The sequence below is a fragment of the Podarcis bocagei genome (genome assembly GCF_964188305.1).
Source record: "Podarcis bocagei genome assembly, chromosome: 16".
In the NCBI taxonomy this organism is placed as follows: Eukaryota; Metazoa; Chordata; class Lepidosauria; order Squamata; family Lacertidae; genus Podarcis; species Podarcis bocagei.
This window is the reverse complement of record NC_138142.1, coordinates 1,308,437-1,336,387: the sequence shown is the minus strand read 5'-3', so window position 1 is coordinate 1,336,387 and position 27,951 is coordinate 1,308,437. Positions and strand designations below refer to the sequence as shown.

The following is a 27,951-nucleotide window of genomic DNA, read 5'->3' as shown; positions in this document are numbered from 1 at the left end:
TAATTGGGGTGGGGTGGGAGGGACTCTAACCAAACCGTTGCTTTTTCTTAGCCTGTGTGGATATTGCCTTCTTTGAGCATCAGATGAGGGCAATTCCTAAAGGACTATCGGCTGCTCTTTGGCTGATAAAATGGCCATTCTGTGAGGCTTCAGGCAAAGCGACCTTCCAGACTGAAGGCTCTGCCTGCCCCTCCCTCTGAACCAGTTCTACGCCCTCCACTGCTTCTAATTCTGCCCTTCTTCACCAGAGCCAAACACAACAGACAAGGAGTATTTTCTGAGCAAATTTATTTAAATTTTCTTAATACAGTTTAGAAACTGCAGAAGTAAACTAAGTTTTACATTCGCTACAAAGTTCCCCCTCTTCGTTTATTATGAACCGCTCCCCCCCCAACCAAACCCACACAACTGATGCATTGTGTAACTTGCTGTTTGGGGCAGGTATTGGGGCTCTCCTTTGTATTGGTGGGAGCAGACTCTTGCATGGGAAAAGCCAGCCCTTGGATTATTTTATGAGCAACAAGCCTAGAGGAGGAAGTCTCTTAAAAACAGTATTTATATATTTACAAAGCTAATCATCTGGTGGGGTGATGAAGAAGCACCATAATCCTGGAAAGGTCAGGCTCCAGATGAAAATGCAGCAAGCTTCTATTGCACTTTAAGTGCCTCCCCCCCCCCGCCCCCCGCACAAGCCAGTGGCATGCTTGCCTCATTCAAAAAGAGGGTGAGCTCATCAGACCTCAGCGCCTTTCGACCAAACAAACAAAAGTCCATTAGCTCTCGAAACAGAAAGCCAAACCCAAACTCTAAGCTTGCTTGGGGTCCTGGAATATTTGCTGCTGAGCTACTAAGCACTGTGATAGTTATATCCAAGATACAATTCACCTTCCTCAACTGAAAACAGCTTTAAGAAATTTCTATGGAGTGCCAGCTTTATGTGATCATGTGCTTGGTGCAAAACTCCTGAACTTCTGCATAGCTTCCGAACGAAACTGTTGGAAAAGGCAACCTTTCCAGAAAGCAGCCACTTTGGCTCTTTTGGGGCGCTTTGCTTTTATGGTAATTTATGCTTAAGGACAGAACTGACAAGGTTTCAGTAATGCCTTTACTCCTGATGCTTATGACTTATAAGCATTTTCTTATTTTGCCAATTATAATGAAGAAACACTTGATTTTCCAATGTAGAAAACTCCAATAAGACAGATCCTTTTGCAGCAGACAGATAAAAGTTGTGTTTGTATGTTTCACTCAATAGATGGGAAAATGATCCTTACTGCCAATAAACAGTTCTGATTTGATTCCAAGATAGTGACAATCTAGAAATAAATAGCTATAAATACATTCAGAGTTCCTATTACAAAATCATGAAGGAAACACAAAATGGGGAATTAACTTCTGATCCAAACCCAAGCATAAAAGACAAGGCATGTCCTAGCAGGAAGAGACACTCAAGACAGGCATAAAACAAGAGGGAAAGAATTGGTCCAGCATCAACAGTCTTGAAACATACCAATTAGCATAATTCAACAATCTCTTCCTCTCTTAAATGACACTAGGTGGCTTTATTTGCTTTGGGTATACATAATGAAAGCAGCTTCTGTCTTTTTTGGAAGAGATTCAGTACCTTGGAGAAACTGCAGCGGTCTCTCTGTACAAATGCACACCATATGTGTGTGTGTGTGAGAGAGAGCGTGTGCATGCATGATTGCACATGCAAAAATCATGCACCCACATGCACACACACACAGTTGTATCAACACGCCATGTATGCGACTTGAGCACAGATCGGTCTTCATTCGTCATTGGCAGCACTTGTCCCTCTCACTTCACCTTGGTTACGCAACTGTATGGGGGGAGAGGGGGGGGGAAGAGTCCGTCAGTCAGTGACCAGTTTTCACTGATAGACAGATAGACAGACAGACAGACAGACAAATGCTCTTGAACATTTTTCCAGGGAAGCCATCTTTACATCGTACAGCTAAACCACCAAGATAAAGGAATGTTGTGAAGCTGATGTGAATGTCAGTTTACAATTGAAGCAGCATTCAGCGATTTGCTGGGTGTCCCACTCAGAATAAGAGATCCTGATGTTGTGCATTTAGGTATGAAGGCCAAACTTTGGGGCTCAAGAGGCTGTAGTTCATTCAGTAGGAAGATCTGGCCTTCCTGGAATTCCTCGGGAGCCCAAACATGCTAACTTGAGAGAAACAGCCTAGAGTGTGACTATGGCTCGGATACACCTTGCAAAATGAAGAAAGGCCTGCAGCCTGTTACTTCTTTTCCAGTTTAACCACCAAGTTTTTAGTGCCTCTCCTACTTCAGAGCAAAGTCCTGAGTGACCCAGATAGCTCTGTCTAGGGTATATCTAGGGTGTGGCAGGAAAGTATGAGGTTCTGCTACTGGGGTGAGGGTGGGGGTTGTTTGTTTTTTAACATTCTGATATAAAACCACAACTGCCACGTTCACAAGAAAAGCCACTCACTGTTGGGGTGAAGCAAGGACCCAGAGTGTGTCGCTCTGAGGAGATGCCTTTGCCCTGGAGTGTGTCGCCATGTTGGCTGGCAAAATGCCCTCCCCTGACGGGCACACCAGATCCCCAAGTGAAAATGCGCCTCCTTACCAAGGATTTTTAGGTTTTTAGCTTCTTCTTTTCTGCAACTGTTTTCATCACCTTTTGTTTGCTGGCATCTTAAAGAATTATTTTTTTGTTTTACCGATCAGTTCTTTATCATTTATATTATGCTGTACCTCATCATCATGAAAGGCGGGCTATAACTCTTTTAAGTAAAGTAAATAACAAATGAAATGCCTGCATTGAGGTGCCAGCGCCTGAGCTGGGAAAGGTGGGGAAGGAGGCTAGAGGAGCACTGAGGCATCGTTTGAGTGATACAGTAACTCCCCTTGGCAGGAAATGTCCTGAGGGGCATGAGGGGCCTGCGATCCTCAGCACCCAAGTCACTTACGCAGCTTCATTTGGCCTCTGACCCTACAGAAGATCCCTCTAGACATCGGCAGCCAACGTCCCTCGGACGGAACCCTTCTCACGCATCTAGATGCAAAATAAAACTCTCAGCCACTAGGCAGTTGACAGAGGAGGATTTAGTTGGAAAGGAGTACACTGGTCAGAGAAAAGCCTCTGGTAGCCAGTATCAAATAGCCTTGTGCCCTGAAGCAGTGAGAGGAAGGAAGAGCGCCCCATTTGCAACCAACAGCACACAGTTCAAGCAAACGGCAAACTCCGAGTTGCCCAGGGGAGGAGAAATGGAAAAAGAAGAGGAGGAACTACCACCAAGCAAATATATATTAAAAGGTTAAGAAATGAATCCCCAAATGTATGTTAGGGTTAAAAGTGGTCCCTGGGTCTAAAACAGTTGAAAACACCTGTCCTGCAGCATCTCTCCCCTGCTGGGGCCTCCTATGAAGGGCAAACCACCACCAGATGCAAGATGTTAGTCACAACGGACAGAAAGAAGGTGGGATGAAGAAGAAAATATACAACATCATCAGAGATAAGATGGCGGCGCGTGTAGATGCAGCGGCTGGTTGCTCCTCAACTCAGAATTTGGCTTTTTTGTCCTGCCAAAATAGACTTGTTTATAGTCGGCAGGACATGTTATCTATTCGGCTAAGGAGTGAGTGCTGCACAAATTATTGTTTTAATTAGTGTTTTTATAGTTGATTTGATTTTGTGTGGAGTGCCCTACCTTGGTGGATGGGGCAGCCAAGTAATTTCGTTGTCCCCGAGAGGGGGCAATGACAATAAAGATATTATTATTATTATTATTATTATTATTATTATTATTATTATTATTATTCAGGAGGTGAGATGAATCAGAGAAGGAGCACACACAACAAGATGTCAAGAAGAAACAGAAAAGCTGGCTGAAGAAGAGATGAGCCAGGCAGCCAGAGACCTTCAAGGAAGGAGGAAGGCCAGAAGAGCTCAAGGCAAGAAACCGGGTCCTGAGGGGGCAAGAGGTCCGTAAAGCCCATTCCCCCTCCCTCCAGGATAGGCAGTCTTGGCACCCCTCAGCACCCCGTGCCTCTGATCACATGAGGAAGCATCTGTGCAACTGGGCTGCCCAGAGACACAGAGATGCTTGTGAAGAGGGCAGCAGCTTCAAGGAGCACCGCAGCAAGGGCTGGATGGGCTGCTGGAGGTCCCGGTGCAGAGCCCAAGAGCAACCTGCATTTACCTCCATGGAGGGAGCCCCACAAAGCAACACACAAGAGGAGACAGGCAGCAACAACATGACAGGGAAGGACAGAAAGGAAACACAGGACAGTCTCCATGATGTACATGTACTGTAAAATCCTTGTTCGCTGGAGGATTGAACAAATGAGCAGCAGAAGAAGAATGTGGCAGACACCAGGGGGCATGAAACAAGTAGCCCCTTGCTCTCTTGGGGATCTTCCTTCCTGCTCTGACTCTTTCCTCAGGTTTCTCAGCCACTCTGCTCTATGGGGAGATGTCCCTTGTAGCGTTAGTAGCAGTAATTCAGAAGCGTACAGAACAAGCACACATATCCAGCAAAAAGCCAAGGGAAGTTTTAATAGCCAAACTTCATACAGGGGAAAGGAAAGCCCTGCAGACTGGCCAGGATGTCCTGGTCAAAGAGGCAGCTAGCCCATCAATCTGTGGTTTGCCCTTTTAAAAGGGGGGGCTGGCTCAAGTGAGCAGCCTGCCTACAAGCTCTGTTTGCCACTCTTGTCTTTTTTGCTTCAAGAGTGAGCCTCCAGAGGGCTGAGCAGTCTCTCCCACCACAGTAATGCTCCAACAAAGTGCAGTCCTGCATTTCCCAGAAGGCCTGAATGCAGCAGAACATGGCAGCTGCGCCAAGTCAGAAACCTCTGCAAGAGCACTCTTACCGCTTCCAGCTCTCTCTGCGTTTCATCCTCCATCCGCCGGATGTCCTCCATTGTGAGGTCAATCCACCGGTCAATCCAGCAGAAGAGCTGGCGATGGAAGTTGGTAAATATCCTTTTTTCTTGCTTTAGAGAGAAAAAAAAGCAGGCTGAGGCCACAGTCCCTCAGGTCCACTAAGCAACTGCTGTTCTATTTCTCCTGCAGCCTTCATAGCTGCCTCTCTCACAGGACTAAGGGAACAGTCCAGAAGCAGATCTACCCCCAAGAAGGCAATTCTTCCAAAGTCAAACCAAGCAATTCAAATCAACACGCGAGAAGCTTGTCTCCTCCAAGCTCTGACAAACATTCCCAGCTTCTCACCTTCTGAATAAAGTTCTCTATTTTGTTCTGCAGTCCCCACCACTTAAACTTGATTGTCACCAGCTTGTAAGCACACATTTTCGGACAGTCTCCATCAGCAGACAACTCCTTCTGTTTGCAGAGAAGCAAAAGAAGAAGGTGAGTGGGGCGTTTCTGTTTGACAAGCATCAGGCAGACTCTGGGAACTGAATTGAAGTGTCTTACCTTGAAGTCATCCCTACTAAAAAATCAAGCCACAATTCTATGGAACAGGACTTCCTCTCCAAGGCTGCTTGGGCCCTCACTGTCAGTGCTTTTCGATGGCTGATTAAGATGCACCCAGGAGGCCTCTGGCCCAGTGGGCAGTCTTCCTTCCAACATGGCTGTGCAATGCAGTTCTAGCTGGTGTACATTTTCACACACAGGCCAGTCACCCTCCTCAGAGAAAAGGGCTGATAGGGAGGCTGGGCAATATCCTACCACACAGCAAGAAATGCTGGTGCCCCGGAAGAGGCGAGGGCAGCAAAGAGCCAGAATAAATGAAGCGATATTTTATCAATGCTACATTCAGTTCAAGAGCAGGTGTGCCATTTCATATCAAAAGAAGGCTCAAAAGAGATTTAATATTCACAGTACCCCTGTTCTCATAGGAACACAGGAAGCTGCCTTGTGCCAAGTCAGACCCTTCTAGCTCAGTATTGCCTCCACGGAACGGCAGCCATGGTTCTCCAGGGTTTCCGAGGAGGGAGTCTCTCCCCCGCCCGCCTTGAGATGCCCCTGGGCATCAAACTTCAGACATTCCACATGCAAAGAAGATTAAAGGTTTAAATAGTTTAAAGGCAACCAGCATGTTTACCTGCTGTGGTTGCAGATTAATAGGAAGCAGTTAGGATTAATTAGGATGCTGAATGCTTCAAAAATCCGGCACCATGATAGAAAACTAACATGCCAGTTTTGCCTTGACTCTCACCCATTCACAGGAGAAGGGAGCTTTAAGAGATCTATGCCTACCACCCCCCAATTCAGGCCTCAAGCCACAGCCAGGAGAAAAACCCTCCCTCCCTCCCTCCCTCCCTCGCCCAGACACAGACCACAGGCAAACATGCCTCTCACTCAAGGGCATATGCTTCACCTGTACACCTGTGCCTCACTCTCACAGTCCACCTATTCAGACATACCTCCCCCCACTCCCCCCCCAAACTACCCAGACACTTGCTCTTGTCCTTCTCTCACAAACACACCAAACAGATGCACACCTCTCCCTCTCTCCCTCTCGTGGCCAAAGGGGGTGACTCAGAGGGAGGGGCACAAAGCAAAACACTGAAAAGGTACAGCAGGCTAGATTCTCAACCCCCCAAAACAGTAATAGTCTATATGTTTTATTTCATATATCTGGTTCTAAAAAAGGCTAGAAACTTTTTTAGAACAAAAGCTGGGAATTTACGAATTATGGTTCATTCTGGGGGCACCAAAGGACCACAGCGCTTGTGGGTGCTGGGTTGGCAATCCCTGCTCAAGAGCTATTCCGTGTTGACTTTTTCTGTTGATTAGGACAGAAAAGTCAAATAGTATTACCTTCCAGTTAGGTCCCAAAGGGCCTCTCTTGGTCTTGACTGACTGGAACAAGGCTGGGTCCTCATCAGCTTTGTAGTCCTGTGAAATCAAAAGCCCAATGAGGAATTAGGATGGGTTTTTTTGGGGGGGGGCACTCAGGCAGCATTTTTCATTGCCAAAAAACAATCAAGTAGGAGTCACAGAAGCTGTAGAATAAAGGAGAGTATAGCTGTGTTCTGTTCATTTAGTACAGGGGTGGGCAACCTAAGGTCCGGGGACCAGATGTGGCCCAACTGCCTTCTAAATCCAGCCCGCAGACGGGTCCGGGGAAGCAGGGTGTTTTTACATGAGTAGAATGTGTCCTTTTACTTAAAATGCATCTCTGGGTTATTTGTGGGGCATAGGAATTCATTCTCCCCCCCCCAAAAAAAAATAGTCCAGCCCCCCACAAGGTCTGAGGGACAGCGGATCGGCCACTTGCTGAAAAAGTTTGCTGACCCCTGGACAACATCATGAAGATGATTTCAAAACTGAGCCCACTTGGTTGGGGCGTAGGGTTAAGCATGCAACCCCAACATCTAATTGGCCACTTTACCAGCCAAGGTGTGAAATCTCGTTAGAACATTAGCTCTGCCTACCAATAAAAAAATACAGCTGGGGAAATTGTGTTGAACTTGCAAGGGGAAGAGAAGAAGAAAGCCTCGCACACTGCTGGGAATCAACACCTTCCCGGTATAACTGTGATGCCACCCCAGAATGGGCCAATTCCAGAGGCCTGCTTTAGCTACATTTCAGTCCACAGCTGAAAAAGGTTGCTGACCCCTGATTTAGCAGCAGCTAATTCCCCTAAAAAGGGGAATTTAACACAATACTGGCCACTTTTCCAGAAGACTCGCCCTTAAGCTGACTTCCCAATGCGTCTTCCATCAATATCTCTACACACAGGTGTTATTTATTTATTTAGGAAGCCTCATTAAGGAATCCTAAGTCCATTTAAAAGTTTGGACTTCACTTGATGCCTGAAGGATAGCAAGAATGGCAGCAAGTGAACACATTCCAAAAAAAGTCTTGTCCCCCCACCCCCGACACTGCAGAATCACAGATGGTCACATCTGTTGTTGAGGGAGAGCATTTTGGACTTGTTTATGCCAGTGGGTGAGCAGGCTTTAAAAATCCGTGTCCAGACATATGACCAACAGAATGGAAGACTGTCCAGCCTCTGGGACCCCCCACCGCCCTGCCCCCATCAGGATGATGAACAGGTATGCAAGAATCAATCCCATGGATACCAGAGAAAGCAAAATGCTCCATTAGCAGTTTTGGAAGATGGGAGTTCTGCTGCCATCCCTCGGCATTTGCTCCCAGCTCTAGGTGCACACGCCAGGCTCTGGCCAGGTGCAAGTTGGGACCTTGGCCATAAGTCAGTTGAAGCCAAGGGATTCCTGTGCAATTGCCAAAATCACTCTTGGTATGTATTTTTTCCTTCTGCATCCAACAACTACAGCACAGAGCAAACATCACCTCAGCTCTAATTCTGAGTTACAGAGAAGCAACTGACCAGCAGAGCCAACTCGGAGGCTATTGGGGAATGGGAGAGAGATGTGGCTGAGCAGTTGCCTTCTCCTTGCCACCAACTACAGACTCTTCATCTCATTATCAAACCAGTGCAGCCCAGGCAAATCTTCAATGGCTGGTTGCTTCAGATTCCTCCTCCTTTGCCCGGCAACGAGAGCACCATCTTGTGGGCAGGCCTCCCTCCTGGGCAGCAGAGCAGCACTTAAGCCACTTCCAATGGCCCCTAGGAGTTGGCACCTATGCCTGGAGATAACAGAGTAAACAATGCCAGGAGGGAGCTGCAGCCCAAGATAGGAAAAGAGGTGCTAAGGAAACACTAGGCTTCTTTAAATGAACTCAAATCTCCAGGGCCTGATGAGGCGCACCCACAGGTACTAAAAGAGCTTGCAGATGTAATCTCAGAGCTTCTGTCTATAATTATTTAGAATTCTTGGAGAACAGGTGAGGTCCCTGTAGACTGGAAACGAGTAAATGTTGTCCCCATCTTCAAAAGGGGGTGGTGGTGGAGGAAGACACAGGTAAGTACCAACCAGTCAGCTTGATGCAGATACCAGGAAAGGTTCTAGAACCGATAATTCAACAGTTGATCTGTGAGCCCTGTGATTACTAAGACCCAGCATGGGTTTCTCAAGAACAAATCATGCCAGGCGAATCTCATTTCTTCTTTTGATGAGTTAGAAGCTTGGTGGATCAGGGGAATGCTGAGGACCTAATGCATCTTGATTTTAGTAAAGCTTCTGACAAGTCCCCCATGATACCTCAATTTGTATCTGGTTGGCTGACCAAACCTAAGGAGTGTTCACTAATGGTTCCTCATCATCCTGGAAAAAAGGGACAGGTGGGGTGACACAGGGTTCAATTCTGGGCCCTTTGTTGTTCAACAACTTGGAGAAAGGAATTCAGGGAATGCACATCAAATGTGCAGATGACACTAAGTTGGGAGGGTTAGCTAATGTCACAGAAAGCAGAATCTGGATTCAATATGACTTTAACAGATTGGAGAACTGGGCCCAAACTAACAAAATTAATTCCAGTAGAAACAAATGTAAGGTTTTACACTGAGGCGGGAAGAACTATCTGCACAAATATAAGATGGGGAACACCTGGATTGTCAATAGTATATGTGGAAAGAATCTAGGGGTTTTGGTGGACCACAAGATTAACATGAGCCAACAGTGTGATGCAACAGTGGAAAAAACTAATGTCATTCTTTGGTGTATCAGCAGAAGTATAGTGTCCAAATGAAGAAAACTAATAGTTTGACTCTATTCTACCTTAGTCAGACCATACCTGGAGGATTGTGTCCAGTTCTGGGCACCACAATTTAAAAAGCCGGAAGGTGTGCAGAGGAGGGTGACCAAGATGATCAAGGGTCTGGAAACCAAGTTTTATGAGGAACACTTGAGGGAATTTGGTATATTTAGCCTGGTAAAGAGGAAACTGAGGAAACATGATAGTCATCTTCAAATATGTCAAGGGCTGTCACATGGAAGGGGGAGCAAGCTTGTTTTCTCCTGCTCTAGAGGGGAGGACTCGAACCAATGCCTTCAAGGTACAAGAAAGGAGATTCTCACTAAACATCAGGAAAAACTTTCTGAAACTAAGATCTCTTTGACAATGGAACGGACGTCCACAAGAGGTGGTGGACTCTCATTCCTTGGAAGTTTTTAATCAAAGGTTGGAGGGTCGTCTGTCATGGATGCTTTAGTTGAGATTCCTGCATTGCAGGGGGTTGGACTAGATGACCGTTGGGGACCCCTCCAACTCTACAATTCTGATTTGTATTGCAGCTATTTTGAAGGCCATTTTTGTGGCAAAAAAGGCCTTTAACTGTTGTTGTCCCCTTCATGGATCACTGCCTTGTCGTGGCGAAGGGGCTTGAATAACTCAGAGAAGCTATGAGCTATGCCGTGCAGGGCCACCCAAGATGGACAGGTCATAGTGGAGAGTTTTGACCAAACATGATCCACCTTGAGCAGGAACCGGCAAGCCACTCCAGTATCCCTGCCAAGAAAACTCCATGGACAAAGGCAACAGGCACCAAAAAGTTATGACGCTGGAAGATGAGCCCCTCAGGTCAGAAGGCGTCCAACATGCTACTGAGGAAGAGCAGAGGACAAGTACAAGTAGATTCAGAGCTGATGAAGCGGCTGGGCCAAAGCCGAAAGGACGCTCAGTTGCGGATATGCCTGGAAGCGAAAGGAAAGTCCAATGCTGTAAATAAAAATATTGCATAGGAACCTGGAATGTAAGAACCATGAACCTTGGTAAGTTGGATGTGGTCAAAAATGAGATGGCAAGAATAAATATTGACATCCTGGGCATCAGTGAACTAAAATGGACAGGAATGGGTGAATTCAGCTTGGATGACCATCATATCTACTACTGTGGGCAAGAATCCCATAAAAGAAATGGAGTGGCCTTCGTAGTCAACAAAAGAGTGACAAAAGCTGTACTGGGATGCAATCTCAAAAATGATAGAATGATCTCAATATGAATCCAAGGCAGACCTTTTAACATCACAGTAATCCAAGTTTATGCACCAACCACTGATGCTGAAGAAACTGAAATTGGCCAATTCTATGAAGACTTACAACACCTTATAGAAATGACACCAAAGGAGGATGTTCTGCTCATTATAGGGAATTGGAATGTTAAAGCAGGGAGTCAAGAGATAAAAGGAACAACTGGCAAGTTTGGCCTTGGAGTTCAAAACGAAGCAGGGCAAAGGCTAAGAGAGTTCTGCCAAGAGAACAAGCTGGTCATCACAAACACTCTTTTCCAACAACACAAGAGAAGACTCTACACATGGACATCACCAGATGGGCAGCATCGAAATCAGATTGATTATATTCTCTGCAGCCAAAGATGGAGAAGCAAAAACAAGACCTGGAGCTGAATGTGGCTCAGATCATCAGCTTCTTACAGCAAAATTCATTTTTTTTTAAATAAAATTTTTATTAGGATTTTCTCAATTTTTTTTAGACAAACACAAAAACATAGACATACAAATAACACATATAATTTTTGAAACCTTATTTTTCTTAAACACTGTCCCGGACTTCCCCCACCTCCCCTTCTTGCATCCCAATTTCAAAATTTAGCTCAGCAAGTTCTTTGTACCCCAATTATCCCTTATTAATATTTTACTTAATTCATCTTAGCCCTTTTTCTAAGGTCAACCCAAATTCCCTTTCACGAGGTTCCCAATTATTAAAATAATTACAAGACAACCTATCAAGTAAAACATATAATTATACCCCTTTGGATTCCACAGCTTTCCCCCCCTCCCCCGGTTTCGATCCCCAAAAATTGTCCATTAGTCTATCAGCTCTCAGCCTGGATCTACCACGTCCAAGGCTCTTAAAACTCTCTCAGTCCCTTTCAGCCGGTTTTGTTGACAGTCCTTTGTGTTGAACATCAGGTCTCGGAGCATCTTTGACCCACTAGGGTCTATATTTTTTCCAACCAGCCCACCATATTCGAAGAAAGAGTCCAGGTCCTGCTTCTTATTCTTTCTAAGTCCAAGTGTCCCAAATGTCCCAAACATTCCAGTTTTCACCTTGATCAAATTTGTAATCCATAGATCTTCCGGACTCCCTATAGGGAAAAATCCCCAGTCCTCATTCTCCATTTCAAACCAAATTTTCTTCATCCAAACCTTGCTTTCCTTACATTCCAATTCAACAGGCCTCTGGTTGTTCTTTTCCACTTGTGGCGTTTCAGCTCCTCCTTCGCATTCTTCCAAAACAGCACATGTATTTTCCTTTCCAGCTGCAGATTTTTCTTGCGTCAAGTCCTTTTCAACAGAATTGTTTACTTTAAGATTCAAGGTTATAAGATTTGCCGCCATAACATCACTCTGCTCTTGCAGCTTATCCAGGAAATCAAACACCCTATCCAGTTCTGCCTGTAATTTTCCATCTGTAGCCATTGTAATATCTCAGAACCCCCTCTAGAGAGATTCTGGTTACTAAGTATTCTTTCTCCAACAATCAGGTTATTTTGTTCTTATTTTCTCTCCTTTTGCAAAAGCTCACAGTCCAATGTAACAAAAATAACCGGCCAAAGTAGCAACAAATAGAATTTCCTGACTTTGACAGCTCATTTGACAGCTGTCAAACTCTGTAAATATCTTCTGCAGGCTCTCTCGCGGATCGCTCCCGGTTCCGGGGGGGGGGGTTTACACTTCAACTCTGTCGTTCAGTTCTAATCCTCCAGTAATAAATTGTATATACAAGTCGTGAAATTAAAGATTTTTATCTCAAAGAGAGGAAAACAGTCTCTCAACCTTAGTTATCTGATTCTTGCTTTAAATTGTCTGCAAAGGGGGGGGGGAGGCGGACTTCCTTTTGGCACCTCCCCCGGTCGTACCGAATTCAATTAAAAAAGATTTTTAATTCCAATTTCCGTATTACTCACGGGTTGTTACTTTTTGTAGTCCAAAAGATCAAGGAAAGAAGTCAGCGCTCTCCAGCCATGGCTTGCGGCTTCACTCCGTGGAAGAAGCGGTCTACTCACAGCACCACGCCGCTCTCCGCCACCCGCTCCAAAGCCTTTAAAGAGGCTTCTTTGCAAGTAGGAGGGGGCGCAAATGGTGCCCACCGAGTCACCAGGTCCACAGGCATCCGCGCCTGTGGTTTCTGAGGGTCCCCGCGTCATCGCCGCGGCAGGATCCCTCTTCCACCAAGCCGATTCCCTCCGGAGCTCGGAGGGAATCCGCCATTAGCTGATTGCGCCAACCCGGAAGTCCCTTACAGCAAAATTCAAGCTTAAACTGAAGAAAGTAGGAAAAACCACTGGGCCAGTAAAATACAATCTAAGTCAAATCCCTTATGAATACACAGTAGAAGTGAGGAACAGGTTTAAGAATTTAGATTTGGTGGACAGAGTGCCTGAAGAACTATGGATGGAGGCTCGTAACATTATACAGGAGGCAGCAACTAAAACCATCCCAACGAAAAGGAAATGCAAGAAAGCAAAGTGGCTGTCCAATGAGGCCTTACAAATAGCGGGAGAGAGAAGGCAAGCAAAGTGCGAGGGAGATAGTGAAAGATACAGGAAATTGAATGCAGATTTCCAAAAAATAGCAAGGAGAGACAAGAAGACCTTCTTAAACGAGCAATGCAAAGAAATAGAGGAAAACAATAGAAAGGGAAAAACCAGAGATCTGTTCAAGAAAATTGGAAATATGAAAGGAACATTTCGTACAAAGATTACCATAATAAAAGACAAAAGTGGAAAGGACCTAACAGAAGCAGAAGACATCAAGAAGAGGTGGCAAGAATACAAAGAGGAATTATACCAGGGGAAAAAAATGGATGGTTCGTACACCCCAGGTAGTGTGGTTGCTGACCTTGAGCCCGACATCCTGGAGAGTGAAGTCAAATGGGCCTTAGAAAGCACTGCTAATAATAAAGCCAGTGGAAGTAATGGTATTCCAGCTGAACTATTTAAAATTTTAAATGATGATGCTGTTAAGGTGCTACACTCAATATGCCAGCAAGTTTGGAAAACTCAGCAGTGGCCAGAGGATTGGAGAAGATCAGTCTACATCCCAATCCCAAAGAAGGGCAATGCCAAAGAATGCACCAACTACCGCACAATTGCACTCATTTCACACGCTAGAAAGGTTACGCTTAAAATTCTACAAGGCAGGCTCAAGCAGTATGTGGACCGAGAACTCCCAGAAGTGCAAGCTGGATTTTGAAGGGGCAGAGGAACCAGAGACCAAATTGCAAACATGCGCTGGATTATGGAGAAAGCTAGAGAGTTCCAGAAAGACATCTACTTCTGCTTCATTGACTATGCAAAAGCCTTTGGCTGTGTCGACCACAGCAAACTCTGATGGTGTTTCCTGCTTGGCAGGGGGTTGGACTCGATGGCCCTTGTGGTCTCTTCCAACTCTATGATTCTATGAAACTATGGGAAGTTCTTAAAGAAATGGGAGTGCCTGATCACCTCATCTGTCTCCTGAGAAATCTCTATGTGGGACAAGAAGCTACAGTTAGAACTGGATATGGAACAACTGACTGGTTCAAAATTGGGAAAGGAGTACAGCAAGGCTGTATATTGTCTCCCTGCTTATTTAACGTATATGCAGAATTCATCATGTGAATGGCTGGGCTGGATGAATCCCAAGCTGGAATTAAGATTGCCGGAAGAAATATCAACAACCTCAGATATGCTGATGACACAATCATGATGGCAGAAAGTGAGGAGGAATTAAAGAACCTTTTATTGAGGGTGAAAGAGGAGAGCACAAAATATGGTTTGAAGCTCAACATCAAAAAAACGAAGATCATGGCCACTGGTCCCATCACCTCCTGGCAAATAGAAGGGGAAGAAATGGAGGTAGTGAGAGATTTTACTTTCTTGGGCTCCATGATCACGGCAGATGGTGCCAGCAGTCACGAAATTAAAAGACGCCTGCTCCTTGGGAGAAAGGCGATGACAAACTTAGACAGTATCTTAAAAAGCAGAGACATCACCTTGCCAACAAAGGTCCGTATAGTTAAAGCCATGGTTTTCCCAGTAGTGATGTATGGAAGTGAGAGCTGGACCATAAAGAAGGCTGATCGCCGAAAAATTGATGCTTTTGAATTATGGTGCTGGAGGAGACTCTTGAGAGTCCCACGGACTGCAAGAAGATCAAACCTCTCCATTCTTAAGGAAATCAGCCCTGAGTGCTCACTGGAAGGACAGATCGTGAAGCTGAGGCTCCAATACTTTGGCCACCTCATGAGAAGAGAAGACTCCCTGGAAAAGACCCCGATGTTGGGAAAGATTGAGGGCACAAGGAGAAGGGGAGCAAGGAAGAAAGGGGAAACCACACCCACAGGCAGCTTTGTGGGGGTGTTGGTGTGTAGGCAGGTGGGCAGAATGGGGACACTAACCCCTTTGTGGCGTGACAGGCAGGAACGTGAGTCAATCGACTGCCCTTTGCTTCTGCTCCCTAGAAAGGGGAGTGGGCTTGACTTACTGCAGTTTTACAGATCCTTTGGAAGGCTGTCACAGTTGGATTCACCTTTTCTCTAGGATGGTGATTCCCAACTGCTGGCAAAACATTTTTACAACCAAAAGCATACTGAGCAACTCTGGTGAGCCCCAGTGATATTTCAAGGTTATGGGAATGGCTTGTTCTCTCCAATGTGTTTTCATTTAATGTGAAAAATCCTGCTCTCCATATTGTTAGAGAGACTGTCAATTCACTCAGAAACACTTTCCACAACAACCGCTGCATTATATATATATATATATATATATATATATATATATATATATATATATATGCTAATGAGCCCTTTCAAGAACAGCATTAAAAAGTGCTGGAACCAGAGTCAGCCGTGGCTTTATGTCAAACCACAGCAGGCGCCTCCAGCAAGATTGCAGCTCCTCACTTCTCTTAACCTAATTTCATGTATTAAAACTAAATTAGCAGGAATGTTAAAACAAGAGGAAGCACATTCAAAAGATTCACTCAATATGCAAGTCAGCGTGGAGGGAGGCAGATGGAGGATCCTGTCACAGCGTGTGTCTGCGTGGGGAAGACAGCAGGGGCAGCACGTGGAGGTGGAACAACAGCCAGGGCTCTTGACCGTCCTGCCAAGGGGGTTCCCAGGAGCTGTAGAGACCACCAAGGAAGGACCCCTGCAGGGATCAAGGTGATCCTTGCTAGCCCTTTAGCCAACTGCCCAGGAGGGAGTTCAGGAAAGGCAGGCAGTGGTTCGTGCTCTGGTGTCTGGGGGTGCTGCTGCTGCTGCTGCTGCTGCTCCTTCTTCCTCTCCACAAGCCTGTTGCCAAGGGAAGGAAACTGTTGGAAGACGCTCCCCACTTTGTGCATTTCAACCCCCACACCCTGGAAGTTGCAGCAGTAGCTCATGGTTCACATGCAAGACGCAAACACCACTGTGGGGTGGCTGGCTTGCTGAATGAAGACCCAAAGGGGTGGTCCCGATAAAAAGGCTAGCTAAGATGACAGTGCCCTGAGGGCAGAGCTTCCTCGGAGGTCCTCCTCCATCCAATCAGGATGGCAGCCCTAGGATGGCGAGGGAAGCCAAGACAACTGACAGGGAGGTGATGGAAGAGACTGAACCATCATGGATGGGCCTGAACTTGTGGCCCAGGTCCCTTGCCAGACAGAAAGCCAAGGAGATGGTGCCGGGAAGCTGGCCTGGGCCTGGGCAGAAGAGGGGGCAAGCAAGAGAACCCCCAGCCCCTGGGCACAGAGGAAAGGCAAGAAGCTGATTTCAATTTCTGGGTTTTCACTCTGCTCATTTTCTTCCAAATCACTCCCAAAAGCAGAGGCCTTTCTGTAGTTAATTGTGTGTCTCCTTCTGCTTACACTTTAAAAGATTCCTCCTCTCTTGGGAAGTGACTTTTGTATACAAATCACGTAAAACTGCTTAGACAAACCTCTGGAGATGATTAGAAGGGGCCAGCTTTCCATTTATACCTTAAGAAAGCAGCAGATGTCAAATGAACCATTTGTATACATTTGGAGAGGCAAAGAGCTGGCATCTGAGTTTCATTAGGACCTTCAAGAGCACACAGAGCTTGGGGCCAGCTGCTCATTGATTAGAGCCTTGGAACAAAAGGCACCGCCTTGCAAAGATGGTTTGGCCAAGGTTCACTCAAGTCGAAGGCCGAATGCTAAGCATAACATGAGCAGCACATGAGCAGCTGGAGAGCAAAAAAAATTCCTGTGCTCCCCTCACAGGGTTATCTGCTCATTTTTCAGCCAAGTCTGCAGCACCAAGAATAGCCAGGCTGCGGCCTGATTCCGAGAGGATAGCAAAGAGCTCTTTCTACTACAAAAACACTCCGGGGCTGGGGATGGGGGGAAGCAACAGGAAGGGCCTTTACTGCTGAGAGATCCCCTTTCCAAACCAACATAGGAACTTGAAAGGCAAAATATGACAAGTGTTGCAAAACATTCCACGGACCGTGCTGAAACAAAAGGAACAAAAAAGTCGCTTCAAAGGTTAAGCCTGATGAAAAGAGGAGAGAGAAGCCCAGCAAAGGGAGGTCTGAGCAGTGGGGTGTGATGGCCCAATTCTGTGCAGGAACTGCAAGCCCTTCCAAGGTCAAACGCTTCCAGACCTTGAAGTAGAGCTAGGACAGCACAACTGGGATGCACGAGTCCTCCAACTACCAAGTAGGGACAAATTGCAGAGGGAAAATGGGGGCTGTCATCATTCATCACTTTTGCGAGCGGTTCCTATAAATCATTTGGAGCGTTCAGAAAGGAGTTAACTGTGTTAAATGCAACACAGAGTGAGGAGGAGGAGAGTGGGGAGAGCTGTTCAGGATTACAGTACAGTTGAACCTTGGTTTTCAAAAAGAATGCATTCCTGAAGTCCGTTTGACTTCCGAAATGTTCGGAAACCAAAGTGCGGCTTCCGATTGGGTGCAGGAACGTCCTGCAGCCAATTGGAAGCCGCGCTGGACATTCAGCTTCCAAGGCAAAGTTTGCAAACTGGAACACCTACTTCCAGGTTTGCGGTGTTTGAATTCCAAGTGGTTTGTGAACTAAGCTGTTCAAAAACCAAGGTACAACTGTACTACGTTGTTCTGCACATGGATCATTCACTCACTCTACAGCTGAAGCAGCTAACCTGCAGCCTGGATCCCCTCGCCGGAGAGCTCTTGTGCACTTCCAACATTTCAACAATTAATTTTTTTAAAAAAATCTGTTCTGCAGACGTGTTCCCACCTTTGGTGCTGTGGGTGTCCCAGCAGCCCCCCCCCCAAAAAAAAAACCCTGGCTGCTTCTGCCTCCATTTACCTCGCCTTTAATGGCCTCTCTTCTTCGTGACTAGTGACTAGTGGGGTGCCACAGGGTTCTGTCTTGGGCCCGGTCTTATTCAACATCTTTATCAACGACTTGGATGATGGACTCAAGGGCATCCTGATCAAATTTGCAGATGACACCAAACTGGGAGGGGTGGCTAACACCCCAGAGGACAGGATCACACTTCAAAACGACCTTGACAGATTAGAGAACTGGGCCAAAACAAACAAGATGAACTTTAACAGGGAGAAATGTAAAGTATTGCACTTGGGCAAAAAAATGAGAGGCACAAATACAAGATGGGGGACACCTGGCTTGAGAGCAGTACATGTGAAAAGGATCTAGGAGTCTTGGTTGACCACAAACTTGACATGAGCCAACAGTGTGACGCGGCAGCTAAAAAAGCCAATGCAATTCTGGGCTGCATCAATAGGTGTATAGCATCTAGATCAAGGGAAGTAATAGTGCCACTGTATTCTGCTCTGGTCAGACCTCACCTGGAGTACTGTGTCCAGTTCTGGGCACCACAGTTCAAGAAGGACACTGACAAACTGGAACGTGTCCAGAGGAGGGCAACCAAAATGGTCAAAGGCCTGGAAACAATGTAAGAGCTGTTCGACAGTGGAATTTGCTGCCAAGGAGTGTGGTGGAGTCTCCTTCTTTGGAGGTCTTTAAGCAGAGGCTTGACAACCATATGTCAGGAGTGCTCTGATGGTGTTTCCTGCTTGGCAGGGGGTTGGACTCGATGGCCCTTGTGGTCACTTCCAACTCTATGATTCTATGATTCGTCTGCTGTGGTGACATTGTCCTTGGCACTCAGAAAGGAACACTCCTTCCCCTTCCCTCAGCCCATATTACAATGGGCATGGGGGGGGGGGAGAGGCACATTTGCAAGCTAGGAAGGCACCTGAATGCATTCCTCCCCCCCAACACAGTGCAAGGACGTGGAGGGAAAATGCTGGAGAATCTCCACCCCCACCCCACTGCTGGTCTCTGTGAGGCCTGGGGGAGGAAGGGGCAGAAACAAGGCTAGAGGTGCTTCTGCCCTTCAGATACAGCAGATGCCAAGCAGGGCAGGTGGACTAGCACAAAAACAGCAAAAAGTTTCAATTAAGGCACTGATCCAGGAAAAAAAGGCCTTCCACAGGCCCATGTGATTAACCCCACCAGAAGTGTCTGCAGCACCCTGAGTTGTGTGATCCGCAGCTGCATGAGACCACTTACTCCAGGCTCGACTTGGCTCCTGTCAGCAATGTCAATGTGGACAACTTCCACGTTCTTCCACGTATTTGGATCTAAGTCGTGCACCTGCAGGGAGGAGAGGAAATGGGGTTAACCTGGGCAGCAACTAAGAGTTTCCCCAATAATGCCCTCCTGGCTCAAAGGAGGAAGAGATCCTACAATGTGGCCTTGAGGGTAGAGTCAATGTGAATCCATTTCCCTCTGACTGGGGCCACTGTCAGGCTGCAGCTCACCCACCCAATATGGACCACCGGCTGCAAACACAACAAGGCAAAAGGAGGGCGTGAGACCATTTTGAGAGGAACATGCATGTCTCATTTTAAAGAGAGTTAGTTTCACATTTAATGTAACTTTCTTTCACCTGAGCATTTAAAAACATTTTAAAAATTAACTTTAGTATTTTAAACTGAATGAGCATTTATCTGCTGGGTTTTTTGCATGTATTTATTGTTGATGTGCTTGTTTTAGAAATTTCTTAACTACCTTGAACTAATTGCTAAACGTCAGTATACATACATGTTTAAAATACAGTGGGGCCTCAGGTTACATACGCTTCAGGTTACAGACTCCGCTAACCCAGAAATAGTGGTTCAGGTTAAGAACTTTGCTTCAGGATGAGAACAGAAATCGTGCTCCGGTGGCGCGGCGGCAGCAGGAGGCCCCATTAGCTAAAGTGGTGCTTCAGGTTAAGAACAGTTTCAGGTTAAGTACGGACCTCTGGAACGAATTAAGTATTTAACCCGAGGTACCACTGTACCAGAGTTGGATGGAGCCAGAGGCTGAAGTACAGTCTGAGCACTCAGGGTAGGGGAGAAACATTTGCTTTGGTATGAACCCCCGTGCCCCCCACCCCTAGCGTTGCTTAGTGGCTGTCAAGCTCTGGAGTCTGCTGTCTGGCAAAGAAGCAGCAGCAGTAAAGGCCTTGCCGAAACAAGGTGGTGGCAAAATGTGGCTCTCCAACTTACATTGTTAGATGTTCCCAAATCTGATTTATGCCAAGTCTCAATTTTGATGAAGAAGTCGTCTTTCATATATTCATTCTATCAAGGATAAAAGATAAATAAGGCAGTAACTAATGTGGTTCATTTGTAAATCTTCTTCCAGTCTTTTGCAATATATCCATCTGGTCTTTAGAGAGGCAATCAGGGATGGGGGGAGGCAAACCTGATTCCCACCCCCAACTCAAAGGCAAGCACCTTTCTCCACCCTCCCTAACCCTCCTGCATAACAGGGCAGGCAAACATTTGTAGGCAGACCACCAATGGAGTGTTTTGTTTTGAGGTTGGCCTAATTAAATTCCCTGCTTTTTATTTTATTGTTTATCATTTTATATTATTGTTACTGTAAGCTGCCTAACTATTGGGCAATACCTACACAAAATAAACACGGAACTCCATCATGAATGACTCCCCCCCCCCCCGCCCCAAGCAGCAGTCTCTGCACCCTGCCTTACAGACTTACCCTCCACTAAGCAACCCACATGAACTAGACAAGACTCCCCTCCAGCCCATCCTTGTAGGATCCTGGCCACAGCTACCACATCCATGTTGGGGAGGGGACATTGCAGCAATGCCCAAACAGGCAAGCTCCAGAACGTCACCCCACTTTATTATTTTAGCTGTATTGTAATGGCAAGTGGGGAAGTGTTAAACACACCACAGACTAAAACTTTTGTCTGACCCACCACCCCCAGTTTAGCTCTCACAGAGCTGAATGTGGCATGTGTTGCTGATTGAAGGCTGTGAAGGAGGGAAACCATTTTCAGAGAAAGGTAAGAGTGCTGTGTTGTTGTTGTTGTTTTTTTTTAAAATGAGGTGCCTGTACTTATACCTTGATAAAAGCATTATGGGCACCAGCACAAAATGGCTGTCATGGGGAGGGGTGGTACTCTACTGTTGAGTACTATCATAGAAGCAGGACTGCACCTGAAAGATTGAACCCCTCATAGAGGGACCTCACACTGAGGACCCAGGTGCCTACATTCAACCAAGAAGAGCTAAAAAGCTTCCAAGGCGCCAACAGTTCAGCCTATTCACAAGCCAAGAGAAACATAGTACTCACCGTTACAACTGAAGCCCACCAAGACATGGAAAGAAAAAGAAAAGGGAGACAAACAGGTATGAATGTATCTCAACATTCTTATTTACAGAACTCAAGGGTGAAATTGCTGGTCTCACAACAAATATAAGTAACTTTTGCCTAAGAACAGCTTCTGTACCTGAGGGCTAGAAAGTACTATGGGGGTTATTAGGTTGTCTTTGTTTTTATTATGTATTTTTTTTTGTATTGCAATTTTATGTTGTGAACCACCCTGCGCTCTACGGGTATAGGGCAGTATACAACCTAAATAAATAAAACTTGATGTGATAGAGATCTAAAATAACGTCAACATCATAATGCTGTGGATACATTTTCACTTGGGGATAAGAATGGTTGCAGGCGCTGGGGTTTTTCCCCGATGGCTTGGAGCACTGAGTGGGACTGCAGCAGTCAGGGCAGCCACCTACAGGGCTCATGGTTTCCCTCAGAGTGACCAGGATGTCTACTTAAAAGAGCTCTATGAGACAGCCAACAAATATCACTTCCTCCACAGCCTGGTCTCCTGGCTGTGCCCCACAGCCGCTATCCCTTGGTGGCTGGCAGCCCCCTATCCCTGGGCATGTTCTCCAGCGCCCTGTATTACTACACAGTGACAGGGGACCTGGTCCTGACCAAGGCAGCACCTTATGGTGGTTGCCTCCTCATCCTCAGCTGGATTGCCATGGCCCTTGACACCCCCAGTCCATCCCCACGTGCACCCTCTCTCCCATCGCTGGGGCAGCCAGCCCTGCTGCTCATTCCCCCTCTTAGGCTTGCAAGAACAGAACCCTTGGAGAGGAGAGATCTCCCAAACGTCAGAGAGGGATCCCTTGAGGTTGTTAGCCTGCTCTGAACGTGTCTCTATCCTGCATCTTGGAATTCCCTAAATGCTGAATCCTTTTTTAGAAGTCAAGATCCTTTTCAAAAATTGCAGCCAGATTTGAGTTTGTGATGGAGGAAGAGCTTAGGCCTCAATGAAATGTTGGTGCTTTTTAACTTAATAAATGAGAGTGATTTAACTTAAAAAACAACCACCACCACATCATAATGCTGTTATCCAAACGTATGGTGAACTTAGAATACTGTGTTCAATTCTGGTGGCTGCATTGTGAAAAGGCAGGTTGGCCACTCTAAAAAACCGTATTCAAGGTTACTTGTGAAATACTAAAATACAAACAGCATCAAAGCAGGCATCATGAAAAGATATGAGCTAAAAACAAATAAAACAAAGCACTGCAAACTGCAAAAAAGCCCCTCTGGACATCACAGCTTAAGAACCCCTTGTTTGATTGGTGCTTGGTGCGCTCTCTCACAGACACATGTGGCTCCTGCAGCATCAGGTCCAGGCTAAGGCACACACTGCATGAGCCACGGTCACAAGCAACCCGCCCCCCGCCCCCCACCTGAGAAAGCAGCTCTTTATAACTTCAGACTGGTCAGAACTGAGCCACAACTCCAATGAAAGCAATCCCAGTTGCAGACAACTCTGAAGAGTTTGAGATCGCCCATATCCTTGCAGTTCTATGAAGGGTTCAGGCCTTTGGTGCTTCCCCTTATGAGGACCTGGCATTAGTGACAAGCCCAGTCAAAATCCCTGGAAGTCAGAGGGTGGAGGTGGGGGACTGAAGTGGCAGATTATTTTCCTGTCCGGCCCGGCCCCACAGTGGTGTTTTGCTTGAATACCTTTGAAACCACATAGCCAAAGAATGGGGAAAGGAGACTCACTCGTCCTGCAGTAAGGATAGGCATTCCAGGCCTTTTCATGGAATACCAACGAACCTTCTGGAGCAAACATCCGCACAAACCCAGGAACTTTGCTGCAACAAACCAAAGTGGGATGTCAGATGTGAGCCTTGCCAAGTGAAGTATGGTCCAGGCACCTGCTCCAAGAGGCATCCCTTACACAAACACATTCTATGGCATACAAAGCCTCAGCAATGGCAAATACAGTTGTACTAAAGTCAGGGGCTCAGCTCTGCCTCTTTCCAAGAGTGTCGCATTGCCAACAAGGTCGGAGGGAGGGAGGTATGGTGGACAAGGAAAGGTCATCAAGTCCGAAGGAGGATGTCTCTCCAGCCCACCCCAGCTGCTGATATCTGTCGTGCCCTCAAGAGTGAAAGCTGAGGGGGGCACTCAGAAAGGGAAGCTCCTGTAGCCCCCAGGCTGCCTATCAGGGATTAAGGCTGAGTCACCCCACTCTTTCAGGCACACCTCTCTGCAAGCACCCCTTCTCTTACCTCTTCAGGTGGTAAATCTTGTGTGTATACTGTCCTTTTTCGCCATCCTTCTCATAAGGCTCGTTGGTTAAGACTTGGATCCCTTCACCACCACCAGTTTCATTTTTACTGGCTTCAGCCACAGAATAAAGTTGTCCAACTTGATACTAAGGGGGGGGGGGGAGGAGGAGAAAGGAATGTTAAGATTCTTTTTTTGTAAAGTGCCTCGTATCTTTCAGCAGCCCACCACACATAACTGTGATATTTATGGAACGGCTGGGAAAGCCCAGCATAAGGGAAACCCCACAAGAGTTCCCCTTGCTGTTGTCCCCACAATGCTCTGTTCTTTGGCCAATAAAACCCCATGCTCCAATGCGGCCAGAGGTTCTCCTGGCACCCCACATACAGGACTGCCATTCACCAAGAGATCTCTGCTAAGGTGCAAGAGAAAACTGTTTCCCAAGATGGCTTACACTCGTTCTTAAGAACATTTTACAACATGTCTAATTTTTAAAAAAGCAAAACAATTCCCAATAAAGATCAATGAACATGTTAGTTTAAAGCTTCAGGTAAAGGCAGGTTAAAATATCATGCTTAAAGCCCACTTAGAAGCAGTCTGGGAAGAAGTCAGAGACAGACCTCCTTCTGGGAGGGAGGAACATGCACAGATCTGTAGCCTCCACTGAAAAGGACTCTGTCTTTTGTATCCACCAATGGTAACTGACCTAGTAGCAGAGCCTCTGTGATGGTGCTTGGCACCTGGGCAGGTGAGCCTTAAGCACTCTGGCCCCAAGGCATTCAGGGAGGAATGGGGGCCCAAGGGTGGCACTGACAGCCAGTCATTTTTTAAAGGGCCACACCCCAGTGGCAGACACAGCCAATATAAATGCATATACACACACAAATATATAAACTCACCAGTCATGCAGGAGCAAAGCACCCACTCCCAACCCCACCGAGAATTTCTAGCCCACCCCAATCCAGCACTTGGGTATGTCTGGAAACACTGCCTTTTGTTTTGTAAATCATTCTGTGCAAATTAAAAAGAAGCCTTTCTCCACACACCCACTTAAGAGATGAGGTGGCTAGCAATACTGCATTTCACTGTTAACAAGCAGACAGAGGACTATTTCTACTCTGAGTATAAAGCTGGCATTTGCCAGCCACTTCCTATGATATGGTTGGCTAAATCTGGCCCACAGGTTGCAGGACTGGAACTCCTGGCTTGCAGCTTTAAGGGTCAATTTATCACAGAAGAAAGCAGGTAGCCAAAGTATCTGACACAGAACCAGTTTCACGTCCTCTGAACACAAACATCCAGGCAGCTGAACCGTCTTCAAAGGCAGATAAATGTTTGTCTGCCGAACTGCCTTGCCCATCCAAGCACAGGGCCAGGAGGAACCCCAGCCCCTTTTCACACCCTCATCTTCCTGGGCTGAAGGGGAGTCGAGAGCTGGCTGGAAACTCATATCTTCACCAGTAACCAGAGTCACATAATCCCAAATAACAAGGAAGCAGCTGCCAGGCCCTTGTGAGCAGCAAAGGATTGGTGACACTTCTCTGGGCGGTGACAGCCGATCCATTTTCGGAAGGATGGGGCAACCATTGCCAGGAAAAGCAGCAGGCAGCTTCTAACTTGAAAATTTGATCACCAGGGGAACGGGGCAGGGACACACGTACCTCTTGGACAGAGCAGGGCAGGACCACGCGGCTGAAAGACAAAAGAGAAGACACCATGCATGTAAGACAACTTCGAAAGAGGGCTGGCAAGAGGAAGAGTCCACAACAGTACAAGGCTGGCTAAGGATTTATGTTTGCAGATAAAACAGTTTCTTGGTGCAAGGGGTGGAACAGTTTCACTCAACTACAAGAAAGCTCAAATCCTGCCCTGAAAACAAACAAGAATTGGCTAATAAGCTTTGCAGTGTTTTTTGTTCTAGAAAAGGGCTATCCAACTTTTCATACCAAGCAGGCTGCAAGAGGACTTTGACACAGAACCTGTGGGCCATATACTGAATTAAATTTTCATACTGTAAATTGAAGTGTTCAATATATTTAATATATACTATTAATATAGTTAATTAAAGGTAAAGGGACCCATGACTGTTAGGTCCAGTCGCGGACTCTGGGGTTGCAGCGCTCATCTCGCTTTGCTGGCCGAGGGAGCCGGCGTTTGTCCCCATTCCCCCTCCACCTCTTTCCCCCTTCCCCCACGCAACATTGAACAGCAGAGACTAAAAAAGACAACTCCTAGCTAAAGTAATAGGTTCAGCAGGACGCAAAGCTCTCTCCTGCACAGATCCAGACACTGGATTGCATCAATGAACTTAGTGAAGCATGCCTAAGGGCTCATTTCTTCAGTATCACTGATTAAACCTAGATGATAACTTCACATTTCACCACTGGGGTTTGGAATCAACTATCATCCCTGTGGATAAACCTTTCCAAAAAAGTGTTTGTGACTGCAACCCTGTAATGAAGTTTGGCTCCAATACAAAACATTCAGGTACATTACAGGAATTCTATAACGCAAGTGCTGCCCAGTCAATAGCACAAGATGCTCACTGGATCCCGTATTTCCTGAAATAAAATAGGAACAACCCAAAGCAGCTCATTCTACAGGATAATGTGTCCAGCAAGACTCAGAAGGATCTAAATTCTGCTTAACTTTATGTATCCCACTCAACATACGTTTCAAAATGGGTCTTAAACGCCCTCCCCAATTCCTTATGAGTGAGCAAAGCTCCACATGGATAGGAAAATAATATTCCTGCCTCCAGACAGAAAGTTCGCGTTTCTTCTAGTTAAATACCATCTGCCATTGTCTGGAATTGAAGCTGTTGCTTTTCTTAGGGGAACTGGCATCAACCCGTCCCCGCCAGGAGTGGAGGCGACTTCCCCTTCTGCTCGACCGAGTTTCTCTCTCACGGAGAAGCCCATACGAAACCCGGCCAGCTAGCAAAATACAAGCCGGCCCGGCCTGGACTTCGAGACAAGCGCTCCCCCCCCCCCAACCGCGCAGAAGCCACCGAGAAGCGCAGGAGGCGCCCCAGGGCCGGCCGCCGCCGCCTCCCTCCGCCTGGCTCCCCTGAGCGCCTCGGGGCCTCGTCGGGCGGGGGGGCGCTGGGGGGTGCGAGGCCGGAGGAAGGACCCCTCCCCTCCCCCTCCCCGCTCCGGCCACTCACAATTCCTTGATGAGCACCATCTTCCCCCGCAGACAGGAGGCCAACGCGCAGGCGCGACCGGCGCCTCCTGCCCATAGCGCACCGCGCACCTTCCGGGAGCTGCTCCCCGCCCCGAACGAAGAGAGCAGCCAATCGCCGTCGTGACCTTGCCGAGCTGACCCACCAATAGGAGCGGGACTTGGGAAGGCACGACGGCCGGGAGTGTCCGCCCGCCCCACAGCGTCCCGACGCATTCGCTCATTGGCGGAGCGCGCGAGCGGAAGGCCGTAGTCTCCAGCCAATGACAAGGGCGCCCCGGTTCTAGCCAACCAGCGCCACCCGGCGCCCGGAGGCCGGGCGGGGAGCGGAGCGGGGCCGGAAGTGACTCGCAGCAAGCCGAGGCGGACATCCGGCCGCCCAAGGGAGCGGCTTCCGGGCCCGTCTGCGGAGCCCGCTTCTGGCGCGTCCGGGCCAGCCCTGACGGGGCGCCTGGGAGGAGGCGGCTGGAGGCCCGGGCCGCCCTCGCTTCCTCCCACCGGGCAGAGCCCTCCGGCGGTGGGCGGAGAACGGGACCGCGGATGGAAATCATAATAATAATGATAATAATAATAATTAGTAGTAGTCGTAATGGTTTCTGTGATTTACACGAAGCAGTTTTGGCGCTTCCGAGTCTTTGCTGCCTTGGCCTCCTGCCTGGACACCTCCGCTGGCTAAAGCTGAGAACACGCCGGGTGTCGGTCGACTCCCCGCCTGGGACGGCTGCCTATTCCTGCACTGCAGGAGGTTGGACTAGAGATCCTTGGGCTCCCCTCCAGCTCTACCGTTCTTTGCTTCTATGCCGCGAGTCCCTTCAGAGACGCTTCATAAAAACCTTTGCCAAGCCAAAGGGCGCTGAGCATCGCCCCACAAACAAGCGAGACACACTGGGAATATATAGGCCACTCACGGAGAATATATGGAATATATACACCCACGGAGAATATATAGGTCCAAAGAACAACCCCACATTTTTATAGCATAACTAAACAGGGCTCTCTGATTACCCGCAGAATACTGATCTGTGGGAGTAGGACTGAGAAATGCAGAGTCCTCCTTCCTCGCTTGTTGCTGTTTAGTCGTGTC

At 47.2% G+C, this 27,951-nt stretch overlaps 1 protein-coding gene and 1 long non-coding RNA gene across 2 annotated transcripts in view; one reads left to right on the top strand and one right to left on the bottom strand.

The window, feature by feature from the left end:
• The window catches only part of LOC308576209, a 148,526-nt gene that overhangs the window by 116,176 nt on the left and 4,399 nt on the right, over positions 1-27,951 (top strand). The gene's annotated exons all lie outside the window — the stretch shown is intronic.
• Positions 272-26,940, bottom strand: PITPNB (phosphatidylinositol transfer protein beta). The gene is given in 13 exon segments (XM_081175350.1): positions 272-1,843; positions 2,964-3,049; positions 4,870-4,992; positions 5,228-5,338; positions 6,782-6,859; positions 19,353-19,436; positions 20,336-20,410; positions 21,432-21,439; positions 23,175-23,266; positions 23,687-23,832; positions 25,346-25,376; positions 26,851-26,876; positions 26,878-26,940. Coding segments are annotated over 12 exon segments (870 nt in total). The 5' UTR covers positions 26,926-26,940; the 3' UTR covers positions 272-1,843; positions 2,964-3,001.